At 37.9% G+C, this 27988-nt stretch overlaps 2 protein-coding genes across 2 annotated transcripts; both read right to left on the bottom strand.

The window, feature by feature from the left end:
• Positions 1 to 124: 124 nt before the first annotated feature.
• On the bottom strand, positions 125 to 11818 carry LOC306878169 (solute carrier family 2, facilitated glucose transporter member 3-like). The gene is made up of 12 exons (XM_079430348.1): positions 11695 to 11818; positions 10758 to 10907; positions 6940 to 7041; positions 6693 to 6853; positions 6357 to 6597; positions 5288 to 5450; positions 4970 to 5157; positions 2387 to 2491; positions 2136 to 2237; positions 1915 to 1983; positions 1594 to 1794; positions 125 to 1507 (listed from the first exon to the last, which is right to left on the bottom strand). Exons 2-12 carry the CDS (start codon positions 10779 to 10781, stop codon positions 1262 to 1264), a joined length of 1602 nt encoding a protein of 533 aa, XP_079286474.1. The 5' UTR covers positions 10782 to 10907; positions 11695 to 11818; the 3' UTR covers positions 125 to 1261.
• A 1559-nt stretch (positions 11819 to 13377) lies between these two features.
• Positions 13378 to 26171, bottom strand: LOC306878168 (cytochrome c oxidase subunit 6B1-like). The gene is made up of 4 exons (XM_079430347.1): positions 25776 to 26171; positions 25169 to 25295; positions 24589 to 24689; positions 13378 to 14424 (listed from the first exon to the last, which is right to left on the bottom strand). Exons 2-4 carry the CDS (start codon positions 25272 to 25274, stop codon positions 14371 to 14373), a joined length of 261 nt encoding a protein of 86 aa, XP_079286473.1. The 5' UTR covers positions 25275 to 25295; positions 25776 to 26171; the 3' UTR covers positions 13378 to 14370.
• Between the last annotated feature and the right edge of the window lie 1817 nt (positions 26172 to 27988).

The raw sequence follows: 27988 nt of genomic DNA, 5'->3' as shown, positions 1-27988 counted from the left end.
TTGGGTATATGACTTATGATATGATGCAACATGTCATGGGAAGGAACAGACCTGTCACGACACATGAGTTATCTCATAAAAAAAAAATTTTTTTTTGAACAGTCACAAACACGTCAGATCAAATCATGTGCAAAGGGAATGTTTTAATCTTGTCAATCGAACAAAATAAATATGCTTTCAAGTGCTTATGGTATTACATACACTCATTACATATATTTAGGACATTGTGTTTGAAAAAATAAAACCGTAAAAAAGTGGAAATAAAATGATAAAAGCTATAAATATAAAATATATATAAATACACTAAAAAAAAAAAAAAAAAAAAAAGGAAAACATCATTGGTGCGTACTTGGAAAAAAAACTCCAAAAAGCACCTCAATCATCCAGACAGACTAGTGCAGCAAAATACAGTAATAAATGTAAACAAACAAAAATATATTTACACAGTAGAGCAAAACTTTTACGGTGTACAGTCCAAACTACCCCCAAAACAAAAGCATATTATAGAAAAAAAAAAAAAACAGTCAAATAGGGCTATTAAACAGTGTGCTTGTGATGAGTGGATTTCATGATTAACTTTCATATGATCCTGTATCAGTAGCATTCATTCAGTCATGTTCAGTGACAATCATCACAAGAAATACTTAAGTGATGAACACCATTTAAACAATGATAATTCATACCTTCAACAGTACATCTACAACCAGTAACATCTACATAAACAGCAACACATGCTGAAATAACTGGACCTGTACGGACTATTTAAATATCAGTCATGATTATGTACAAGTGCTTAGTGCTCAGTAGAAATCTCACACATCAGTTATTTAAATAATACAACTAAACTCTTTGTCTAACTAAACATACAAATCTGCAACCACATGTAATAAACACTTATTTGCTCATAATGACTTAACTGCCAATCATAAAAAGGCTTTCAGTACCATAACACCGTTTAGTAACTCTACGTCAGTGGTTTCCAAACTTTTCAGACATTTTTAAACCCTATGATGTTTTTGAAGCTAACTCACCTCAGTAATAATAATAAAAAGCACAGTGAGTTGACCACAGAAATGTGATTATTTTAACATCTGCTATCTGTTACACATTTGTGAAAACACTGATGTGCTTGATGATCTCACTGATTTACTTGATAAATACGCCAAGTTATTTCTTTATAATAATGCCCATTTTTTAGCTGCATCTGTTCATTTAAGGCATCAATCTAGTGTGGGTTAGAGGTTTTTTTCTATAGGTTTGCTCAGCTTTTCTCCTGACCAGCCATTTCAGTCATCTGAAACTTCTCTGATGATGGGGAAACTGGCATTGCGATGGCACCCTCTGGGGACGTGTAGTTGGCAGCATTGGAACCTGCAGTATTGGAAAACCCACTGGCAATGTCCTCAAATGTTCGGCCTTTGGTCTCAGGAACGCGGAAGTAGGTAAACACGAAGAAGATGATAAGGAGGACGAAGAATATGATAAAGACGTACGCTCGACACAGGTCCTGAAAAGTAAGCAAGATCACAATGTGTTTAGTTCTTGTATCCCTGACAAATGTCATACTGATGAATTCACTGAGAAGGTTCTCACCAATAGTTTTGGGAAAAGCAGTCCGACAAGAAAGCTGGCGGTCCAGTTGCAGCATCCCGCCACAGCGATGGCTGCCGGGCGTGGACCTTGAGCGAATAACTCAGCCACTATGAACCATGGGATTGGTCCCGGTCCCATCTCAAAACTGGCCACAAACCCGAACACTGCCAGAATGGCCAGAATGCTGATTGCTGAAGTTCCCTGCTAGCCGTATATGGAAATTGAACCATTTGGAGAGAGAAATAGAGAAATGATACATTTCAGTGAATGCCTTCCAACACAGATGTAAGTTGGTATTCATTAGTAAGATCACACACTAACCCCTGCAGATACAGATTCGGGGATGGCAGTCGTATTATTACCACTTCCTGCTTTTGCTCCTATAGGGTTCTTAAGATCAGAAAAGACAAAAAAAAAAAATGTAATCCCTTTATTTTTCCATTTAAATAAACAATAATTAAATCCATGACAATTAATTCTGAAGATTTTAGTGGTTTATCATTTAGTGGCATTTAATGATATGCAATAAGACCCAAACTCACAAGAATTTCAAGAGTAATGGTCATGAACAGAGCACAGACAGCCATTCCAGCTAGTCCGACCATATGAAGTGTTCTTCTTCCTGCCCTCTCCACCAAGATGAGCTGTTGAGCAAAGCAGAGGAAGAATCAAAACACAGTCCTTTTAGTACGCCATCATAAAAGTATTTAAAAGACATAAGGGCACAAGAATTGCAAATAAGAAGGGTGATTTTTGTATGTGTGAGTATTTTAGCTCAGCTGTGTAAACTTACAGAGATGACAGTGAAGAGAGTGTTGACTGCACCCACTCCAATGGTGGCATAGACTGCCTCAGTGATACCTGCATATCCGAAGATCTCTGTAGAGTAATAAATTACCTGGAAGATTGACAGAAAACACAGCTGGTTAACATTTAGAACCGTTCATGTCAACGTTCTAAGTCAAAGAGGGGGAAAACATGCAAGGAAGCCTTAGAAAATGACAGAATTCAGGATTAAAGCAAACACTGCAAAAAAAAAAAAAAAAAAATTGATTAGTTTGTCTTGTTTTATCTAAAATTAAAAACAAAATGTAAAATTGTGTTATATATTACACCTTTTTAGAAATAATATTATTATACAGTAATATTATATATTATACATATTAAGGCTTGGTTTCATAGACAGGCTTCGCTTAGCCAACACTAGGCCTTAGTTAAATTAAGATATTTAGGCAGATTTTATAAAAATGCCTGAGAAGAAAATGTTACAGGTGTGCATCTTGACATAGAACAATGGCACTGACATATTTTAAGATATGCCAGAGCAAGATATTTTCAGTTGAGACAGCTCAAACATGCATTTTAGTCTGGGACTAACCTAAGCCTTGTCTGTGAAACCAGGGGTATTTGTTTAATTTTAACTGTTTTAGGTGATACATAATAGTACATAGTATATATACAGCCCACAACAATCCGTTTCTAGCATTTGTTAATTTTTCAGATGCAAGTTAGATTAGCAAAATAAATTTGTGCTAACTGAACTCAGTGTGGTTTGGTGGAGTGTGTTGACTGTCGCAGCCTGGGTTGTGCTCAGAGGTGGGTAGTAACGAGTTACATTTACTTCGTTACATTTACTTGAGTACAATTTTTGGGTAACTAATACTTTTAGAGTATATTTTAAAACGGGTACTTTTACTCTTACTCAAGTATATTTTTAGCGAAAAAAACTGTACTTTTACTTCGTTACTGTGGGCGACTCTCCTCTCGCTACTGTATCTTAATGCAATACAAGTTAAAAATGCTTCGGTTTATTCCAAACGCGCCGTCTACTTTTCTCTGAGCAATGAACGATGCCCGTTCGCGAATGATTCATTCTTTTGAGTCGATTCTGTTTAAAGGCTTTATCAAACCAGTTGGCAAATCAGTGAATCGGTTCGCGAATCAGTTTGAATGATTCGTTCAGTTCCCTGCCGCACGCGCTGAGTCTCTGAAGCGGTTCTCACTCAGATAACAGAGAGTTTAAGAACATCAAGAGCGATGAAGACGTGGCTTTGGATCTACAGTCAACTGAAAGCAAATCTGCAAAGGCTTGTTTGCTAGAGCTATGTGAAGATCTTTTATTAGATGAACACCGCGTGTGCTGTCTACTGTTCCACAGGTATAGGCCACGATACCACTATGACATTACCAGTTTGTTGTACATGTACCTTACATTAAATACAATGTATAATTTATACATTAAATAAGCTGTCACAGAGTATGAAATGAACACCCGCGTTAGCTCTGCGCAGCGGCGCGCGGCCTGTTCTAGACACAATTAATATTCATATTTTTACAATATTTACGCTTGCAAAAATATAGGCTACATTTGTTTACATTTTGCAGAACAGAAGATCCGTCAATATGCATTTGTTTCGTTATGTTCAGAGCAGTCATGTGAGGCGGTTTCAGAGGTTTCAGTGTCAGAGGTTATAGGATAATACATAATTAATTTACTTTAAAATATAATTTAATTCAGTGATGCAAATCAGAATTTTCATCAGCTGTTACTCCAGTTTTCGGAGTCATATGATCCTTCAGAAATCATTATAATATATCGATTTATTACCAGTGTTGGAAACAGTTTTGCTGCGTAATATTTTTTGGAACCTGTGACATTTTGTTCAGTATTCTTTGATGAATAGAAAGCTAAAAAGAGCAGCACTGATAATAAATCAACATGATTTCTGAAGGATTATGTGACTCTGAAGACTGTGGTAAAGGCTGATGAAAATTCTGATTTGCATCACTGAAATAAATTACATAAAAATATATATATATATATATTTTGAACGGCAGTGTGTGTGTGTGTGTATACACATACACATTACACAAATGTAATCTATATATCTAAATAAAAATAGACTATATTCAGTACCTATATGATCCAAAGTAACTAGTAACTAACTACTTGGAGTTTTTTTTATCCGATACTTTTTTACTTTTACTCAAGTAACTATTCAGACTATTACTTTTACTTGAGTAAATATTTCTAGAAGTACTTTTACTTTTACTTGAGTACAGTTTTTGGGTACTCTACCCACCTCTGGTTGTGCTAACTTTGCTAAAACATGCTTTAAGTTCAGGTGGCATTTCAGGCTAGAACCGCTTTGATGGCATTAATTCCTTATTGACAAAGTCCTTATTGCATATAATGCAAATTACTTTGATTTTATTGGTGGCTCTATCCAAATGGGATCTTGTTTGATGGATGTGTTCAATATTTTTACCTGGAAAACAAGGCACTGCAGGCTATAAAAATGTTTAATGGGATGAGCTAATCAAACATCAGATTTATACATGGTGCGAGAAGTTTTGTATGAAGTGTGAGACTCACAGCGTTGATGCCAGAGAGTTGTTGGGACAGCTGCAGGATTATGGCGATAATAATGGGCTGTCTGTAAGCGGTGTTACGGAACAGCTCTGGAATAGAAACTTTCTTCTCAATGGACATCTTCAAGGCCTCTTCCTTCATCTCACGGATGTCATCCTCCACATCTGAATGCCCACGAAGACGTGTCAGCACTGAGAGCAAAAGAAATGGAGAAAGACATGCATCGTCAGCGTGGAAGAGTAAATAAACTTTAGTTGCTCAGGGAGTTCTGTTCTTGAGCAGGGGGCTTTTTTCATACTTTAGTAGTCATAGCAGACTCACCTTGGCGTGCCTCCTCCTCCTGGTTCAGATTGATCAGCAGGTATCGAGGGCTCTCCGGGCAGAAGATCAGCATGATGCACTGTAACACTGCAGGCACCGCCGTCAGAGCCAATAACAATGGCCACAAAGACTGAGACCCCAGCAATAACTCCAGGCCTAAGATCTATAATGAAATCCACAAAAATGACCCATTTACAACCATTTCTTTAGTGTATATAACAAATAAATTGCAAAGCAGTAAGACTTCAATAAAATTATCAATTCTGAAGAGTCTTCTCCATTAATTACATTGAATAGGGACTAAAGCTTTCAAGTTTTAAAAAGGACCCAAAACCATCAGAAAAGTGTCATAGAAATGGTCCAAATATGTGACCCTGGATCACAAAACCAGTCATAAGGGTCAATTGTGTGAAATTCAGATTCATACATCAACTGAAAGCTGAATAAATAGGTTTTCCATTGATGTATGGTTTGTTAGGATAGGACATTTGGCTGAGATACAGCTATTTGGAAATCTGGAATCTAAGGGTACAAAAAAAAATTAAAAATCTAAATATTGAGAAAATCGCCTTTAAAGTTGTCCTAATGAAGTCCTTAGCAATGCGTATTACTAATCAAAAAATTAAGTTTTTATATTTACGGTAGGAAATTGGCAAAATATCTTCATGGAACATGATCCTTACTTAATATTCTAATGATTTTTGGCCCATACAATGCATCTTTGGCTATTGCTACAAATATACCCGTGACTTATGACTGGTTTTGTGGTCAAGGGTCACATATCTTCTGAAGCCATACAGCAGATTTTCAGGGAATAATGACTTACATTTCAGTCTGTACCTTGCAAAAAGCTATCATATGACTTCAGAAGACTGATTATAGTACACAAAACATATAGACCAATTTGATTATACTTTTATGGTGCTTTTAAATCTTTTTCAAGCTTCAGGGTCTCTATAATTGCATGAAAATAAGGCATTTATATGGGGTAAATAATGACAAAGTTCATTTTTTTGTGTGAGCTATCCCTTTAATCTGTTATCAACATTCATAGATAGGAAAATCTAACCTGTGCAATTAGGATGCCGATGACCACCCCTAGCTGGTGAAGGGTACCAAAAGCCCCTCGCAGTGCCGTTGGAGCAATTTCACCCACATACATGGGCGTCAATCCTGTACACAGGCCACAGAAGGCACCAATAACCAGACGGCCCACTATCACCAATTCATAAGATGTGCAAATGCTGGATACACCCATCAGGCCTCCACCAATCAGAGCCAGGATGTTGGACAGAAGCATGCATTTTCGTCTGTAATGAGAAGATGGGAGATGAATAAAGGAAAGTTTTTTTTAAAAAGCATTTATATTTGTTTTATGTTAAAAGAAACTGTGTGATTTTCTCACCTCCCTAGTTTGTCAACTAGAGTGCCAACACTAAGAGACCCGATCATGCCGCCAACATTGAAGATGGAAACAGTTACACTCCACATTGTTGTCAACGTGGATTTTTCCATTGGCTCTCCACTGCGCTCCTGAGTCACATTTCTGATGAAGTTCTTCACTTTCTGATCATCAACAGAGACAGACGATGAGTGATGAAGTGTTGTTTTTCGAAAAGTCTAAAATGCTACTAACTTGATGAAACACTTACCTCATGTGGTGCATTGATGACGCCTGTATTGTAGCCAAACTGCAAGGAGCCGATGACAGCCGTGGACACACAAAACATGAGGCACCACGTCACCTGCTTCCCCTGGACAAAAAGGAACACACATGCAGAAAAATGAAGAGTAAAGATGAACGCAAGACAAAAGGTAAAACTGAGGTTGTCATCGGTTTGGGGGTCAGTGCCATCAAACTTTTTGAAAACTCCTGAATTAAAAGGCTAACAGACCCAAACAGATGAAGAAAACCAGAGTCTTTCTCACTTTAGCCATTATTTTTAGCACACAAAGAACACTCACGTCACTCTTTGGTCACACTCATTCCTTCAATATCCTCTGTTTGTAAGGCCTATAAAGTTGCTAAACCCCATTTAAAAATTACAGCTATGAAACTCTTTAAATTTATTTTAATTATACTGCCTCAAATTCAAAATGCAATTCTGCATCCTTGTTTTCTACTTCAATTCAGCAGATAAATTCAGTCTAAAGACACTCAATTCAATTCTAAATGGACCACAAATTCTGATAGCAACATCTTACACAATGCAGTATTTCCCAGAGTATGTGTGAAAGTGGAACAAGACTGTTGCATACATTAGTAAGCAATAATAACTGGAATGCTTGTCTGTCCATTCTTTCCTAAATGAAATTATGAAACTTTCTGGCTGCTCTGATCTTAATGTCTGTTCCTTTTTCTTGTGTCAAATTAAAAGAAAATAGAAATAACGACCTACGCTTACTGTCAACTGTGCAACTTCTGTATGACTGCAGAGGCAACTAAGTTGACCAGTGATTAAAGTGTTAAAATCTGCATGACTTATGGTACAAATACATGTTAGTAGCAAAAGCACAGAAAGCCACACATTTAGACCAGTTCCCACTAGTTCCCGCATGTTAAGCTATGCGGGTAATGGGTTACAAAGTTCAGTAGTCTGACAGCCTGTGTATTAGGTGTATTGTTTTTTTGTTTGTCTGTCTTTGAGAGAGAGAGAGAGAGAAACAATAAAAAATTACAATTTTTTTTTTAATTTGCAATGTTTTACCATGAAGATATAATAATCTGTAGTGGATTGCTTCTAAGGAACTTCATTCAATACTGCATTTGGCAAATGTCAGTACAAAAAGAAATATTGCACTGCACTTCTGGCAAGTGCACAGTACAAGTCTGATGTTTTGATAAAGACTTAAACACACACAAGCTGACTCCTGGAGGAGTGACTGTGAACAAGGATATGGGTGTCATCATGTGATCTGCAAGTAGCCAAGAGTCATCTTTATGAATCTAATGTTCATAATGACTCCTGCTGATAGAGGATGATCCATCACTGCATTTTTCATCTCTGTTGAGCAGAACTGACCTAACCACATATTTGCACACAACCCCCAGCCTCCATAACTTAAAGGATTAGTTCACTTTTAAAAAAACTTTTGCTGATAATTTACTCACCCCCATGTCATCCAAGATGTCCATGTCTTTCTTTCTTCAGTCGAAAAGAAATTAAGGTTTTTGATGAAAACATTTCTCCATATAATGAACTTCAATGGGACCCAAACGGTTCAAGGTCAAAATGACAGTTTCAGTGCAGCTTCAAAGGGCTTTAAACGATACAAGACGATGAATAAGGGTCTTATCTAGCGAAACGATCGGTCATTTCAAAAATAAATAAAAAAGTTTAAGTTTTATTAGCACAAATGCTCGCCTTGCTCTGTTCTGTGATGTGCGTTCGTGACGACATGTAATACGCAATTACGTGGAAAAGGTCACGGTTGAGGTAGGTGGAAGTACCGAGTCAGTGTTTACAAATGTGCGGAAGGAGGACCATATACACATATTCAAATGTCTTTGTGTCAGTTTATCGTTTAAAATGCCCATTTCGTGTGTGTATCCTGGGTGTTTTAATATTAAAAAGCCTACTGACTCGGTACTTCCACCTAAGTCAACCGTGACCTTTTCCACGTAATTGCGTATTACATGTCGTCACGAACGCACATCACAGAACAGAGCAAGGCGAGCATTTGTGCTTATAAAACTTAAACTTTTTTATTTATTTTTGAAATGACCGATCGTTTCGCTAGATAAGACCCTTATTCATCGTCTGGTATCGTTTAAAGCCCTTTGAAGCTGCACTGAAACTGTCATTTGGACCTTGAACCGTTTGGGTCCCATTGAAGTTCATTTTATGGAGAAATGTTTTCATCAAAAACCTTCATTTCTTTTCGACTGAAGAAAGAAAGACATGGACATCTTGGATGACATGGGGGTGAGTAAATTATCAGCAAAAGTTTTTTTAAAAGTGAACTAATACTTTAATTGACCATATTAATTTATTAAAGACTCACTCAATAGATTTGAAATGAGCTGCAATGGATGCTAAATTTGCACACTGGGATTGGAAATTTCCATTCGGTCTGTCCATTCTACAACAAGTAAGAACCGGTCTGGATGCTGTTCATATTATGTTCAAGTTTGAACATGCCAGCTGAACCCTGCTCTAAACATTCATTTCTCCTTGTCGGATTTCTTTGCACATCTTGGTTTCTTAATTCACATGCTGCAATCCAAGATGACAAAGCAGGTTTATAAAAACTAAAAAAAAAGTTCCACTACCACTACTGTATTTTTTTTATATTTCTTACGATGAGGAGTCATATCACTGAATACTAATAGCCTGAACAGACATTACCTAAGGATACCTTATTAAACCCACTAGTGTAACACATTAGCTACACTCAAATGGTACACAATCAGCATGTAAATCGCGAGAAAATTAAAAATGACAACATTTCAAATCTACACCAGATGCTCATGGTCATCCACTAAATTTTAACTACAGTTATTGCATGGTAACCACAGTTTCCTGTATATGGGATCATTGTAGTAACACCTATATCCAAAATTATAGTACGTTATGAACCAACTGCCATAATAATATGCAGATTATTCGCATTACATTAAACACCATCATTTTTGTATGTAATCCCTGAATACTTTTAAAAGAGCACTTAAGTGCAAACTGAATGTAGCTTAATCGGATGTTATCTACAATTAAATGAAAATGTATAATTTAAATCTATATTAAATGCAATTAGCTAAACTTTAGAGTGCTATTTTGACTTATTTTTTGAGAAGGGCTTTATATGTAAATTCATGATTGAACTTCATGATGAAATATATTTGTATTTACTCATTTTTAATGAAGTTGCAATTTAGTACTTCGTATTACTTGGTAATATTGAATACACTATAGTAACAATGAATGCATGTTATTCAACACATGAAAATAAGCGTGCTTTAAAGCAAAAAAAGTTAAAATTAATTAGATTTTTTTTTTTTTTTAAAGTCCACTTTTTAAAGGAGTACTTAAGTGTGTCAAGATACAGGCGTGAAGTTCAAATATTATCTGCAGTATTTTTTTTAAATACTTTTAATATTACACTAGTGCACACTTTTTCACAAGGTAAAACGGTATGGGGTGGTGATGGCGCAGTGGATAAGACACATGCCTTTGGTGTGAGAGACCCGGGTTCGAATCCACTGTGAGACACCAATGTGTCCCTGAGCAAGACACTTAACCCCTAGTTGCTCCAGAGGCGTGCGACCTCTGACATATATAGCAATTGTAAGTCGCTTTGGAAAAAAGCGTCAGCTAAATGAATAAATGTAAATGTAAAACTGTAAATAAATAAAAAAAGTTACCGATTTCATAAGGTTCATAGTGATTGTAAAGCCTTTACTTAGAAATCATAAAGAAGAAAGCTAAACACCACCACTGATTCTGTATAAAGAGAAGAGAAAAGCCTCTACCTTACTGTCATTCATCTTCTCCATCCTGCTCTCTGTTGCGAAAGCCAGTTATTGCGATTGAGACAGTCTTTAGTTCAGTTCTTCCTCTTTTTTCAGTGACACCAAACTTATGTTTTCAGGGTAAACACAAATCCGTATTTGGAAAAGCTTCTAGAGGGAGGAAAAAGAATATGAATAGTTGTTGCTAGTAATGGTAAGGAATGAGACAATGCTTTTATGTCTTTACCAAAATGAACGACAACCCCCCCACCAAAAAAAAACATCTTCCTGCAACGGATGTCTGCCGAGTTGAGATGTCAGTAGAGCATCAATATTGTGCAAAGCAAATTACAAAGTAAATGTGGAAGTCAAATCCAAGAGGCATCTCTGTCAGCACAAGATCCACCCTATTTATTGCTCTAACTCAGTCTTAGTGGTTTTCCTGTAACATCAAAACCTCAATTTTGCTAAAGTTAAACAGCTCAAATTTTAAACCAGGGGGAGGGCCAGTGTCCTACAGAGTTCAGAGTTTCAACTCGCCTCAACACACCTGCCGGGAAGTTTCTAGTATACCTAGTAAGACCTTGATTAGCTGGTTCAGATGTGTTTAATTAGGGTTGGAGCTAAACTCTGCAGGACACCGACCCTCCAGGACCGAGTCTGGTGACCCCTGTTTTAAACAGTCTACCAGTGAATAAAATCAAACTTGCTTTAGTTAACAGCTTCATACAGTTCTAATTAGTTAGTAATCAAATTTAAAGTGGTCAAAGAAGTACAATGAACTTTACTGCAGGCTTATTTTAAAGATTTAAAGCAACAATTTGTACATTTTAAATAGCCTAGGGCTGCTAATAGTTTGAAATGAAGCAGCAGCATCATGAGTAGGCTACTTACATTAAATATAATTATAGTCCGTTATATTTTTTATATAATAAGAATGTAAAACAATTATATTTACGTTTGTTTGCAGAGCTCGTGTGTCGATCAGGTAGTTGCTGGTGTGTGATGAAACACTCTCGCGCCTCTCGTGGGTTTTATGGAGAGTGAGACACGAGCAACTGCACGTTGCATTTTTTTGTTGTGACGCTGGTGCTCCCCCTGTTACTGTAACATCCGAGTCACAGGATTTAACCAGAATTTCGTCTCAAGTTATTCGCGTAATATCCTTTAGTTGGAAATGATGGCCGCCGACTCAAAAACCATCCATCTAGTCAACACATGAGGCTGAGCATCATTTTGAACATGCCAGTGATGCCAGAAACGCTGTCTAGAAACCTCACGAGGTTTCGAGGCAAAACCTGGTTTAATGTCCTTATTTGGTTATTCGCCGCGTAGACTGAACCTGAAACGAGCCTCTGTTCCTCTGGCTCAGCATCCCACCAGATTCAAACTTGCCAAAAGTTGCTGTGTGACACAATAAACCCGTTATTGTTGTCATGTGAGTGCTTCTGTGAGAAAATGCCATCTTTTTTTGTTTGTAAACAAGTAGTCCTCTCTTCGGAGACCGGACAATTTGCGGGGTTTGCTGGCACTTCATACAAGTGTGTGATCTAGTGATAACAAATGTTTCGTTGCCTACGCTCCTTAGCTTTCGTTTGTTCATTGAAACTGGCTAAAAAGCATTAAAAATCAATTTCTAATCACGTTGGATGCACTTATTACAACTTAAAGTTACAAAGTAATAATGGATTTGCGTTTGGTTTCTGGCAGTGTAGACAATGACCTAAAAAGTGTATTTTATTACACTGAAAACAAAGTAATGTATATAACAATACACAAAAACACTATGGTTGTCTGTGCTTTTAGGGCAGACAAACAGGAACTTGCAAATGAAACACATTTTGAGAACTGAGATCAGCTATTGATAGCATCCTGCCACTGTGGTCTTTTTCTTTTAGTATAAAATAAAAACTCTGAACCTTTAAAAAAAAAAAAAGAAAGATCTTGGAATCTGAGATTTTAATTAGGCTACTTAAAAACAGACACCTGTTTTGTGAAGGGTATCCATTTCCCATTATCCCACAGCAACACCTACATGCTTCGGTTCTGTACTAAATCTGTCACTGACATGAAAGAAAACTGACATGGACAGACTTGTACAAATGTGGATAGCATATTTTAAATGTGCATTGAAGTTGTTAGCATTATAACCCCATATGAAGTATATAATTAAGCATACAACTAAAGTGAAGCAGTTTGGAACATTTGAAGCATCTTGTTTAAAGACCTACAGTATCACACAAACAAAAAGGGCAGAAAAGTTATCCATCATACACACACGCATCTGATATTCTCTTCCATTGAGACTAGATTTACTGTATGCTCTTCAAGCTCCTATCAGTATTGTTCTACAAGTTTAACACTTCGTCACTTCCTACACGAATTCTGTGAATTCAAACTCACTTCTGAAAAGAAAATTCAGTGATAAATGTTAAGCCTGGTCACATGTTATCGGGTGAACAAGACAACTAGCCTATCATAAAGATCACTGCATTTTAAACATTAATACCTAAAGGCATAATTCACCCAAAAATGAAAATCCTGTCATCATTTACTCAACCTCAAGTCGCTCCAAACATCCCAATTTCTTTCTTGTTAAACAAAAGATATTTGTAGCCATTGATTTTTAAAGATTTTTTTTCTGCATACTTGCCATTGAACTTGAAAGTGAATGTCTACCAGCAACTGTTCCATTAACATCATTCTTCAAAATATCTTCTTGTGTGTTCAACAAAGAAATTCAAACAGGTACAGAACAACACGAGGGCGAGTAAATTATACATTTTTAATTTTTGGGTGAACTAACCCTTTAAGTTAACATCTTGAGTGCTACACTTCCTGTGTGTCCTTGAGCAAGACATTTTGCACTGCAGGGCATCTGCTGCATAACCTAATCTGACCGAACTAACCTCTGACTTTTTGTCCTCATGTTTTGCATCAAATATTAGACATATATAGAAAGAGGGGAATTTCTAGGTACTGCAATCAGTATAGTCACTGCAATTGCTACATCTTAGCTGTATTAGTAACTGTTGTCATCACGTTGAGGAATTAATTTATGTTACTTTGCTGCCATCTGCTTTCGTAAAAGCACATTGGTCAAATAGGATTAAACAGAGCCGTTTAAAGAATGCTGGGTAAAGACTTACAGAACCTTCTAATTCCTTAATCACAGATTTAATGTAAATTCATCCTGACTGTTCAAACTAAATCAGCCTCTGCATCATTGCTTGAGCTCTGTGTGGCTAAATCCAGTATCTTTAGACTAGTGTTAATTAAATAGGGCGTTTCCCATGGTTTTTGACCATCGCATACAAATAACTGACCTTAATTTTTTTAAATCCTCACAGATATAGCAGATTTTCACAAAAAAACCGTCACCATTAGTAAAACAAATACAAAACAATTTAGATGAAATTGTGCGTTTTTATTTTGTTAATTGCACCAGTAGGATGTAGAGTGACACAAAGATCATGCTAATGTAGGACTTCAAAATGCTGGCGGTTTCCAAAGCCCACTCTGAATGACCTTTCATCCTCCAGCAGGAAAACCAACAACTAAGACAACATCATATTGGGATAACATTATGAGACACTCGGTCAGGAGCTCTTGAATTGAAAGTAACAGTGATCATTTAGATCTTTCCGGGAAAGCTTCCATCCTCAATCTGCCCATCCCATTTCTCCACCTGAAGGAAGGAAAAACAAAGACACAATGTATATCAAACAACTTCCGACAGACTTTCACAATGATTGGTTGTCTCTTGCTGAAGGGAAATGGCAATTGTCCTTAGAAGAAAATTAATTTTAGCTTAGCTATATGTTTGAATAGGTATCATATGACACCATGATGATCAGTAACAGAACCCCGCTGGCAAAACTCTCTGATACTTGATATAAAGAAGAGTCTGTGTGGGTTTTAAACCAATTTATTTTGGTTTGATTGCAAATAATGAAAAGTTCAAAGTGATACTCAAATTCAGAAAGGTGATTCCTGTGATGAACCCTACTCTGGGAACATGTTGGGTGTGCGTCAACAATGAAGAACAGAGAGCTTTGTGTCGTTATGAGACTGCACCCTGACCATGCTCAAATCTCTCTCAACATTTTGGTGACTAACAAAAACATCTGCAGAGTTTACCAGCATGAATCCATTTTTGGCAGTGAACAATAGTGAAAACTCCAACTGAACAAACCAAGGACAGGGTTCAAATAACAGTATTAGCAATCATGGCCAACAACTTACAAGAGTCTGGACATTCTTATATCAATCCCATCAACCCCACATACTCTGTAATACCTTATTTGTAGTCTTTAAATACATCATAGCCATGCTTGACAGTTTGCGAGATGAAAGAAAAAATATTACATCCTGTTATGGAAGGCTTCTTGGCACTACCTTCATCTTTGTTTGCAATACTGTTAGAATCAGAAGGTTACAAAGAAAATTAACTTGAACGTATTTTCAGAATAAAGCCAAATCTAGAGCGAAGATCTGAGGATAACGGTTCAGATAAAGAACAAAGATTCCAATTATAGACAGGCAAACGTTTGCTAATGATTTTGTACAGGGTTTCTGCAGATATGAACAAGCTAATTTAAGACCTTTTTAATACCACCTCATATGAAATTTAAGTCCTAAACCTGTAATGGAAATACACATTATATTACATACATGTGTAATATTTAATGTGTTTTATATCAAAAGAAAAAATATCATCACTGTCATAAATTACATTACTACGATATACAGTGAACTATTCATATCAGCAGACAATATATCCTCACAAAAGTACAGCATAACCAAGATGTTTGGTGGTGTAAACCATTTATTCTGAAGCAATATTTTACTTAAATTTTCATATTTTTATTTAGTTATATATAAAGGCCTGTTTTTGAACGTTTTTAAATGTATGCATCATCTTTCATTGTCAATATATAGGCAAACTATAGGGTTGTTACCAGTCAGATTAAATAATTAACACTGCAAAATTACAACTGCAATAAATAATGTTATGACATCAATGTTTTAAATACATTTATGAATATACAATTAAGAAATAGTGTGTGGGGGGTGCATAATTTAACAAACCACCAGTAGGTGACGGTAAATCACTAAATGAGCGAGTCATTCATTAAACAGATTCGTTCAGTAGGGATGGGTGATACCATTTATTTAGTTTTCGATACGATACAGATACTTTTAATGGTCAGTATCGTCGATATCAATACTGATAAGATACTTCTAAACTGAACTTTTAAATGATGAAACTTATGAAATTATTCAATTACTAAGAGTATAATGGGTAATAATCACTTAACGTTATATTTGAAATGCATTTTAACATTCAATACAAATTAATTCCAACTTACTAGGTTATAGTTGTTTACAAAATCAAATTCAAATTTTATTTGTCACATACATATACATACGTAGTACGACATGTAGTGAAATGTATTGTACGACTGTCCAACAAATTGTCCAACAAAATTAAGAAAAACCTCAAGTTTACAAAAATACAAATAGAAAAAGTACAGTAAACATATACAGAATAAACTAGCAATAAAATAAAATAACAAATAGATATGAGAATAAAAAATAGAATATGATTCTATATAGATTCTATAAAAAGTAAAGTGTATGTCAGTGATAAAGTGTCCGTGTGCTGTGCAGTGCAGTAAAGTGTATAAGTGAGTAAAAGGATACTAAAGACAAAGACAAATGGTATGTAAGTCCCACTCATTTATCCTTACGTAACCTTCTACAAATTAGTGCAGATTGTACTTGAAAAATGTGCAAAGTGGAAGTGTGGGGTGATGTGATTAGAGTGGAGAGTGGTTTAGACTCCGAATGGCCTGCGGGAAGAAGATCCTCCTCATTCTCTCTGTGTTCGCCTTCATGGAGCGGAAGCGTCTCCCTGAACGCAGCAGAGAAAAGAGTCCATTGTTGGGATGGCTGAGGTCCTTCACTATCTTCCTGGCCCTGGTCAGGCACCGCTTGCTGTAGATGTCCTGCAGGTTAGGGAGCTCGGTGTGAATGGTACGTTCCGCTGAACGCACCACCCTCTGGAGGGCTCGTCTGTCCTGCATAGTGCAGTTCCCGAACCAGGAAGTGATGCTGCCCGTCAGGACGCTCTCGATGGTGCAGGTGTAAAAAGTCTTAAGCACCCGAGAGGGAAGTCTAAAGTCCTTTAAGCGTCTCAGATGGTACAGACGCTGCCTGGCCTTCTTCACCAGGGTGCTGGTATGACAGGACCAAGTCAAGTCCTGCGTGATGTGAACACCCAGGTATCTGAAGCTGTCCACTCTCTCCACTGGAGTCCCGCTGATCGTGATCGGCTGGTATGACCGCTCCTGCTTCGTACTGAAGTCCACTATCAGCTCCTTAGTTTTGCTGATGTTCAGGTGTAGACTATTCACCCGGCACCAACTCTCCAGGTTCTTAATCTCCTGTATGTAGGCCGTCTCGTCGTTGTCTGAGATCAGGCCCAACACAACAGTGTCATCAGCAAACTTAATGATGGTGGTGGAGTTGGAAGTGGCCACACAGTCATAAGTGTACAGTGAGTACAGCAGGGGGCTCAGAACACAACCTTGAGGGGCTCCGGTGCTTAGGGTGATGGAGGATGAGGTGTGTTTACCCATCCGTACGGCTTGCTGTCTGTCCTTCAGGAAGCTGGAGATCCATTGGCACAAGGATGTGCTGAGACCAAGGACCTCCAACTTGGAGGTGAGTGTGGAGGGAATTATGGTGTTAAACGCTGAACTGTAGTCCACAAACAGCATTTTTACATAATTCCCTTTTCTGCAGTCCAGGTGACTTGTTGTGGTGTGGAGGAGGTGTGAGATGGCCTCCTCCGTGGAGCGGTTATGTCTGTATGCAAACTGTAGTGGATCCAGTGTGTCTGGTAGTGATGCAATGATGAAGTCTCTGACCAGTCTCTCAAAGCACTTCATCACCACTGATGTGAGGGCTACAGGGCGATAGTCGTTTAGGCAGGTGGGCTGCGGTTTCTTGGGGACAGGAACAATGGTGGACTGCTTAAAGCATGAGGGGACTATGGACTGTTCCAGGGAGAGGTTGAAGATCTCGGTGAACACCGGTGCTAGCTGGTCAGCGCAGGCCTTCAGAACCCGACCTGTGATGCCATCTGGTCCTGCTGCCTTCCTGATGTTCACTCTCTTGAATGCCCTCCTCACGTCATGCTCCGTGATGGTGAATACGTTGTCCTCACCGGCTTCCTCAGCGTGCATGCAGTTAGCACAGCTAGCGCCGTTAGCGAGATTAGCTGCAGCCTCGAAGCGAGCATAAAAAGTGTTCAGCTCGTCAGCCAGAGAGGCGTCCGCATTCCCCGATCTGGAGGGTGGTGTTTTATAGTCCGTGATGGTTCTAAGTCCCTGCCACAGGCTCCTAGAGTCGCCATGTTGGAATTGCGACTCTAGTTTCCTCCCGTAGCGCTGCTTCGCCTCTTTCACCAATCTGCGCACGCTGTAAGATGCAGCCTTGTAATCATCCATGTTCCCGGTGATGAGCCCTGTGTTGTAGGCAGCGGAGCGGGATCTCAGGGCGTCGCGGATGGTTTTATCCACCCACGGCTTCTGGTTGGGAAACGTCCTGATGATGGTTTTCTGCACCGTATCATCCATTAGTTTCTCTATAAATCCCACAACCGCTTCCGTAAACAAGCTGACGTCATCAGAGCTGCGCCGGAACATGTCCCAGTCTGCGTCATCTAGCGCGTCCTGCAGAGCGGCCACCGATTGGTCCGTCCAGCGTTGGACCTCCCTCTGCACCGGGGCTTCCTGTTTCAGCCTCTGTTTGTAAACAGGCATGAGGAAGATGGCGGCGTGGTCCGATTTCCCAAACGGTGGTTGTGACTGTGCCTTGTAGCCGTTCTTATATGGGGTGTAACAGTGATCTAATGTCCTTTCGCCCCTGGTGGGGCAGCTGATGTGCTGATGGATGATGCATGTGCTGATGCATTTTAACACATGGTTAAAATGTGTTTACTGTGGTAGTAACCATGGAAATCTACAAATAGGCTACTATAGTTATATTGTAGTCACTTTAGTAAAACCATGGTTCATTTTCTGTTGCATGGATAAAATGCAACCTTTTTATTTTGACAGTGTATGATTTATATCAACATTGCAGAACAGACCATGATCAATGTGAACTTTTAACGTTCAATTTAAATAATTGTATTCCACAAACTATGTAGGCTACGATTTCTATTTGTTTATTGTAAGTAAATCAAACATGCGGTTTTTTTTCTGCATTGCTCTGGGCTGCCATTCCCAAAAACAGCAACAATTTCTTGGGATAAGCAGCCCTGTTTGAATGTGCTGTCAGAAGTGAGTGAATGCTCTCTGTGATGGATTGATTCTGCCTTGCAACATTTACACGTGTTCAGATGAGCAGGAAAATAGTTCCTTCCTACACAATTATTTGCTAACATAGATTATTCGTCCGATTTTAATGCATATTGTACGCATTATTTTTTGTTAAATAAACAATCACGTGTAAATAAAAATACCTTAGTATCGATTTTTTTTATTTGAGTATCAATACTTTCGATTCTCGCATCAGTATCGATATATCAATACTTCAGGATCGATACGCCCATCCCTATCGTTCAGAATGCTGAATCATTCAGTAACAAATCCACCAAGTGTTGCTTGGAGAATGTGCTATACTTTTCCTGTGATCTCCATTTAAAATTTTCATTGGTGAAAGAGCAAGACAGTAAATATTGTGTCTAAAATGTAGTTAAAACTTAACTACTTATTTATTAAACAATGTAAACAATGGGGTGGTGATGGCGCAGTGGATAAGACACATTCCTTTGGTGTGAGAGACCCGGGTTCGAATCCACTGTGAGACACCAATGTGTCCCTGAGCAAGACACTTAACCCCTAGTTGCTCCAGAGGCGTGCGACCTCTGACATATATAGCAATTGTAAGTCGCTTTGGATAAAAGCTAAATTAATAAATGTAAATGTGAGAATATTCAGCAAAATAGCCTCCTTGTCATGGTTGTCACTTAACTATATCATGTTATGAATAAACTAAGCATTTTGAATTTATACCTCAGTGTTTCTTCTGAGTTTCTATCTGTTTAGACGTCTCACAATGAGACAGGCAGCATAAGGCTCAACAGCATGACCTTGATACCAGAAATACACTATCCATTAACTATTGCCGCTTACGTTAAATTTAATAAAATCAGAAGAATCGTTCTCGTGTTTGGATGCGTCACCGGTTATTTTTTGTCACTTAAGTTTTAATCAGGCTATGTGTCCAGTCGGGCAAAGAAAAAAAAAGAAAAGAAAAAAAAAACCTTTTAAATTAGCTAGAAGGCTGGTAAACTGTAGCTTAATCTCAGCCTCAGACGTCACGCCCACAGAACCTTGGCTAAAGGTCTGATGCATATGGCACACATAAGTGGAAACACTTCAGGAGCTTCAAAGTCATCCTCTGATTTGTTGAATTATACAGGATTTCCAGGAGACGCTTTTGTTGCGTTCTTTAACGTTCTGCCTGGAAACAAAGATGCCGTGACTCCAAACCCCCTCACGAAAGAAGAAAGCAGTGTTAATTTCTGTGTTAATTAGCCGTGTTAAAACTCAGTGTTAATTTCGTTGACGAAAATGACGACGAAAAATATTCGTCAACGAACCTTTTTTCTGTGACTAAGACAAGACGTTGACGAGCTAAAACTAATATCTGATGATAAAAACTATGATGAAATTCATGCCATGTCTTCGTTAACAAGACGGGACTAAAATGTTATTTGAGGTCTACCGGACATTCAGAATACAACCTATAGGCTAAGTTAACTGTCTTGTCTTTCAAAATGTGCGTCTCTATCATTGGATAAGGTGCGTTTGCATGGCAGCCGCAGTGGACGGATAGGCTACCAAAACACAAACTAGCAATCTGAAACAATGGCCTCAGCACCCGAAGAGTTAGGGACTGGGTGACCAGACGTCCCGTTTTTACCGGGAGTCACAATTCATTGTCGATTAATTTAAAGTTAGTGGCGGGATAGGTAGAATCACGCTGATAGAAGTGCTCTCTCTTGTGCGCCACTTCTTCAGCTCTCATACAGCGCGCGATCAGTTTTCAGCGCTCAAATACACACACAGCAGTCCAAATGTCTATCGTGTAGAGTCAGAGTATCTCACGTAAATACAGTCGGTTATGGCTTATGGGAGCGTAAACAGGTGCGTGAAAACTGAATGTGTGTCAGCATTACATGCATATTGCATACCTTCCGTCTTAAAGAGACAGCATTCCTAATTATCTGTGTCATAAATGTTAACCAACAAAAGTAAAATGTTAAATGTATACTTAAGTAAACCTACTGTATCTGAAAAATGAGTAATTTGTATCTCTACCAAAAATGTTTAATGTATTCCAGTTTTTCCAAATTCAATCCTTGATTCAAATTTCTCAAACTTAATTGATTTGGTCTAAAGAGAGAAGAATTGATGACTATTTTTGTTTGAATACTACATAAAATAGCTACCAAAATAAATGTTGATAACTGCAGTTTGACTAAAAGTTGACAAAAATGCAATGACTTTTCGTCGACTAAAACTATGAAAGACTCAAGTGACTAAATGTGACTAAGACTATTAAGCATTTTCGTCTCAAGATAAAGACTAAGACTAAATCAAACATGCCTGCCAAAATTAACGGTTACAACTGTGACGACAAACTCTTATCAGGATCAAATAAACGCTGGATTATGTGGAGTATGTGAACTATTTAAATTTCGTGGCACAGAATCTTTAAAATACGTCCGAGAGATTTACACGTCCGAGAGATTTTTCTTTCAGCATCACGTTTCGGTGTCTGTTATTGTGGCGACATGTCCACCCCCCGTAACATGACACTGAACAAAATGAATTGTGATTGGTTGTTTGTCATGGAGGGCCTTGGCCAATAAAAGCTACCATAGATTCTGTCAGTCTGAAGGTCTGGCTACGCGAGACTAGCTGTAGCTCAACCTGTATTTTTATCATCATTATTATTATTATTGTCATTAAGAACATTAAACAAAAAAGGTAGTTAAACCTGTATTCTGCTACTGCATTTCTGTCCAATGACGCAGTAACTACCACGGGAAAAAAACAAAAAATCTTCAGTCTGTCCAATGACTGTAAACAGTCAATAGGCAAGTTTATTTATACAGCACATTTCATACACAGTGGTAATTCAAAGTGCTTTACATTAAAGGAAGTGAAAGTCATGAAAAAAATAAAAAATAACCACAACAATAAAAACAAGGAAGTGATATAAAAATTGATTTAAAACAGTTAAGAGTAGAAAATGATTATGCATAAAATAAGTGCAATTAGTTTGGACGTAGCACAGTGCTCATTCAACAAATGCACAGCTAAACAGATGAGTTTTGAGTCTGGATTTAAATGTGGCTAATGTTTTAGCACATCTGATCTCTTCTGGAAGCTGGTTCCAGCTGCGGGCGGCAAATAATAACTAAACGCAGACTCTCCTTGTTTTGTGTGAACGCTTGGTATTTCTAACTGACTCGATCCTAATGATCGGGTCCTGTATTTATCAAGCCTCTAAGAATTGCTCTCAAGAACACTGCTAAGAATTGTAAACAAATCTTGGCTCAAAGCTGTGCTTAAAAGTTAGTTATCAATCATCTCAGTCATAATTTAAGCGAAGTGTAGGACTAAATCTAAAGTGTCAGTCTTAGAGAGGATTCACAACAAACGGGATTTTAGATGACGACATAAGCATGGACCAATCACTGAATAGATTTCCTTAATTAAGGATATTCTCAGATAAATTCACATTGAATGGTTAAATTCCTAATAGGAGCTTACATTCAACACACATTTGACAGTAAAGATTTTTCCAAGAGAATACATAATGGCTAGGAAACGAAGCGTCATCACAACTCAGTTTAGGGTGCTGATAGACGATAGTATAGTGTATCGACGATAGTCAAAGATATCGCCTGTTGCTGATCTCTTTGATGACAGCGAGACGATTATTATTATTATCCGTCAAAAATAGACTAGATGCCTATCTGTAGTGATACAGCGCGGAAAGCCGCTTCAGAAACTTGCCACAGCACGGCTGATCAGCTCCGGTGGCCGTGGATCTGTAATGCGCTGCAGACGCGTGCAGTGTAAATAAGGAGTAAGAGATTTATTCATCATACGGTGCAGATCGCATAATACTCGCGCTAGACTGAAGTCAGTTATGATGTTCTTTGGTAATGTAAAGTTCTTTGCTCGTTTTGAATAACTGAGGAAATGTAACCGTTTGATTAACTGCGCGTTGTAAAAAATTTCAAGAACATTCTTCCGCTCCTGAAAGATTCATGCACGGCTCTGTCTCCTCAGCGCCATCACAAGCCCCTACTAGCAACTCCTAACCACTAGAGAAACCTCTCCAGCTGTCTTAAATAACTGGGAGAGTAAGAGTGATTCTTAGCTTTAAAAAATGTGATAACTTGCTTTTATACTTAAATGCTGAGAATTCATGAAATTTACTCCTACTTTCAAACTTAAGACTAAAATGGCACTTTGAGAAGCTTGATAAATACGGGCCCTGAGTGGTCTGTTAGGTTTATATTCAGTGAGCATATCTGCAATGTATTTAGGTCCTAGGCCATTGAGTGATTTATAAAGAAACAAATAAAAGTACTTTAAAATCAATCCTAAATGTAACTGGAAGCCAGTGTAAGGGCCTGAAGACTGGTGTGATATGCTCAGATTTCCTGGTTCTAGTCAGAATCCTGGCAGCAGCGTTCTGGATGAGCTGCAGCTGTCTAATGGTCTTCTTTGGAAGGCCGGTGAGGAGACTACAACAATAATCCACCCTGCTGGTGATAAAGGCACGAACAAGTTTCTCCAAGTCTTGACAATAGATCCATCAGACTGATGATATTTTATCGGTAATGTGACCAAAAATATTTAAGACCCATTGAATCTGAGACTTTTTCAGGACCCACGGACACCCTGTTTGTATGTCTCAGAGATTTATTCTAGAAAGCATCTAAGGCTAAGTTCTCAGTGCAAACCTCAATTCTGATTTTATTTTTCTTCCTAACATGGCCAATATCAAATTAGAGTGTAAACTAGTCACACTCCTGAAATGACCTTCATGTGCAAAAGAACAAACACCACATATTGCACACAGCCCACTGTTATGCAAACATGCAGGCCACAGAAATCAGCATTTTATGCATTTCTAAGGTCTGTGTGCCGCAGAAACCAGCGAGAATGAGGAGAAAGAAAACAGTTGTGTGTGTGTAGTTTTTCTTTTTATATTGACCGAGTGACCAAAGAACTACAGGTCTGTAAAATATCTGTAGTTTTTAACTACCTGTAGTGTAAAATTCTGTCACTCCCAGCAGCACAGAATTGTGACAAATCTCAACGTAGAGTGATGTTGCACTGTAAAACATCAGTCCTATATCTGATTTAGGACCATATAATAAAGTTGCCAAAATCAGAAATTAAAAGATCAGCTTCCATGAGGTTATGCTGTTCACACAGTCATGAATAAAAATCTGAACAGAAACCGATCGACCACACTGCCCTGTAGTCATAAAGCAAGAAAGAGGAATGGAGATAATGCTTTTTATACACTCAGCTTTAGCTGGCCATGCTGTCTTTATGACATTTACGATGCAATGAAAAAGGAAAAGCCATTTGAGAAATGCAAGTTATTTTGATGTAGCATGTGCTTACAAAATAACACCAGGAATGTCTATAAAGTAACTAGGGTCAATCAGGATTTTCTTTTTTACTCGAAGGTTCTATTATTTAGCTTTTCAGTGGTGTTTTTGGTAGAACAGACTCACCCAGCTCATTGGACACAGGCTCTTGTAGACTCTCTGATACCATTCGCAGGGAGAAGCATCCTGCCCTTTGCTTGACAAAGCCTTATTACACCTGTGGAAGTCTGAGAGGAAAAAAAACAGCAGTAAGTATTACACACTGAAATCCGCCAGAAATAGTGTACAGTCTCCAACCCTGACATCTATAATGAGTTATTCAATTCATAATGCATTTTAATCAAGTGACAATTGATAAGGTCATACAGATCAATTCTAGCTCATAACTTCAGGGGTTTGTTGCACTGGACTAACACGAGCAGAGACACCGGAACTGGAGATTTACTACAGACAACCCTGCTTCACCACTGATGTGACCTTCAATAAAACAAGTCCTGGTTGCTCCAAAAGATCCATCTGTGAGATCAGCATACTATTAATAATTATGGTTGAAATGCACCTGGTTAAGTCTTCATTATAATTTTGTATTGGCTTGTAAACACTTGATGTTTTCATAAATAATACAAAGCAAGGCCCAATATGTTTTTATTAATGCAATCATTTTGGGTACAAATAAGGGTCAAATAATCATTTTTACTGTACATACCAAGGTAATTCTGGAAACAGTTTCTTGTCTGGTTAGTGTTTGGAAAACGGGCATCGAATGGAGCCGTTCTGTAGTTCTTGATCTTGTCCTCAATAACATCAGCCATCTTCAGTCAAAGATAGTGGGTCTGTGTGACACACAGTAAACATTCACGACATTAACTAAATAGTTCAATAGAGCACATAACTGGAATTTAGCTGCTCAAATGTCGTAGTTTTACAGTGTAATAAAGCAGACGTCTGTTTCACTCCAGTTTGAACTAACGCCAGTCATATGACGGCTGTAATGCGGTTAAACTTACTTGGTATATTTTAAACGAGTTCTTTTAAATTTCAACAAGGTAAATGTAAATTGAACTTGTAAACACGTAAAATATGTTTATTATACGTCCAAACCAGCAGACATATTCACTTTAGCACCATAACCTTGATTTAACCGGTTGAAGTAGCCAGCTTGCTAGCTCGCTAACTAACTCAAATGAACCATTCCCGTTGGTATTCCGTGAATTTTGCAAAAGAGTAAAGCTAACGGGTTTCAATAAACATCGCACGAGATTCAGCGATTTAACAAAAAGCTAGATTAAACAAATATAAACACTGAGGCCTACCTCTTGCTGTGCCCTTATCGGAACGTCCTCTCGAAAGACTTTATGAGCGCACTGAATTATGGGAAGTCAAAGTGTGTAGGGGGCATGAGGATGAGGATGAGGCGGGGCTTACTACACTAAAATACTTTTTCATTGCAATCTTTAGAACAGGGGTGTCCAAACTACGGCCCGCTATCACTCCTGTGGCGGCCCGCGAGGGATTAAAAAAAAAAGAAAAAGATAAGAATCTGCAGAGGAGGGCAAACTACGGGCGTTTTCATCCAGTCCGTGATGCAGTTGTTCCAATATGCAGTATCAGTAAAATCCAATAGATGGCGCTGTAGCCTGTAGTGCAGATTTAGCCTGTAACCCTTGATTTACACCATCCCGCCGCTCCAGTCGATCGCGACTAAAGCCAGGCGCCGCGTCTATTTTTGACGGACGCCGCGTTCAAGCCGCACAGAAAATACAAAATAAAAAGTTAAAATAGCTATATACACTACAAAACTGGCACCATTGTAAATAAGTTACATGTTTTAAAAATGTGAAAGTGTTCATTTGTTTTGAAAAATGCCTTGTATTGGAACTATTTTAAAAATGCTTAAAATACTTTCCAGTATCAGAACAAATGCCAGCGTTATCCTCCTGCTCACGGGTGCTGTCATTTTGTGGGGAAAACATGGAAATAATTTGTCATTTTATCTTGCAAAGATATGCTTTCTTCTGTTTTCCACACACATGTTTATGAAAATTGTTTTTCTGGATTATAAATTGCATTTTTTCATCTGAAATGTGCTGCAATTTCCAAGGCGACTTATATAAAGTAATCAAGGTCAAGTGCAAAGCGCACACGTTAGGATTGGTGATGAATGAGAAAAGGCAAGTGAGTTTGTTTTGAGTTTGTATTGTGCATTTTCCAGCAGCCACGCCGCTAGTTTCAGTTTCGCTTTAAATATTTAGGCTGGGCGATTATAATATGTTTATAGTGAATGCCACTATAATTTGTGTTTGTTTTTTACTTATGTTTTCGTTCTTTTTTCTATTCTGAACACTGCTAAATTTACAGGATTGTTTGTGGAGTGTAGGGAATATAAATACATGTTTCTAATGTTTGTAAACGTTTCGTTTATTTTACATTATTTCTGAATGAAATGATAAAATGTGTCTTATACATTAATTGATTTGCACACTGATGCAACTTATCTGTGTGTCATAAAGTGCTCATAAAAATAGGTAGAGATGGTACTAGAATAGAACTGCCATGTAGGCACAAGTATACATGCAGTACAGTAGTAAGTGAGTGTCAATTTAGAAAATAAAAAATAATAACTCAAAGCTTCATATTATGCGGCCCCTCACTTAATGTGGAAAACTTGATGTGGCCCTCGAGTCAAAAAGTTTGCCCACCCCTGCTTTAGAACAAGGAACATACAGTGAAGTGAAGTGACATTCATCCAAGTGTGGTGACCCATACTCGGAATTCGTGCTCTGCATTTAACCCATCCAACGTGCACACACACAGCAGTGAACACACACACACACACCGTGAACACACACCCGGAGCAGTGGGCAGCCATTTATGCTGCGGCGCCTGGGGAGCAGTTGGGGGTTCGGTGTCTTGCTCAAGGGCACCTCAGTCGTGGTATTGAGGGTGGAGAGAGCGCTGGACATTCACTCCCCCAACTACAATCCCTGCCGGCCGGAGACTCGAACCCGCAACCTTTGGATTACAAGGCCGACTCTCTAACCATTAGGCCACGACTTCCCCTTACAAGGGCAATAACATACATTACATCAAAATAAATATAATAATAAACAAAGACCATTTAAAAAATAAATACAAATAAAATAGAAAAAGCAGTAAGAAAATCACATGCCAAGTACAGTTACTAATTATTCAAGACTAATACTACGAGTATATTTATTATTTACAGACTTCATAAGTAGCATTCATGTTTCTCCAGTGATTATTCTAATCTTCAGATGTAATATGAAGGAAATAAAATGATAATATAATAGTAATATAAAACAATAATATAAAATATATTTAACAAATGTGTCAGTAATATTAATAAATAAACACTGGCAATATACAATATAAAATAAAATACAATAAAAAATAATGTCAGGAAGAAATTCACGAACAAATGAAAAAAAATAATATTGACATTTACTGATAAAAAGCAGGCTAAACACTGGGAAGCACAATATAGCATATTAAGATATAATCATAA

Source organism: Barbus barbus, assembly GCF_936440315.1.
Source record: "Barbus barbus genome assembly, chromosome: 12".
NCBI classification, from domain to species: Eukaryota; Metazoa; Chordata; class Actinopteri; order Cypriniformes; family Cyprinidae; genus Barbus; species Barbus barbus.
Note: the sequence above shows the minus strand (reverse complement) of the source record. Positions and strands in the feature narration are given on the sequence as shown.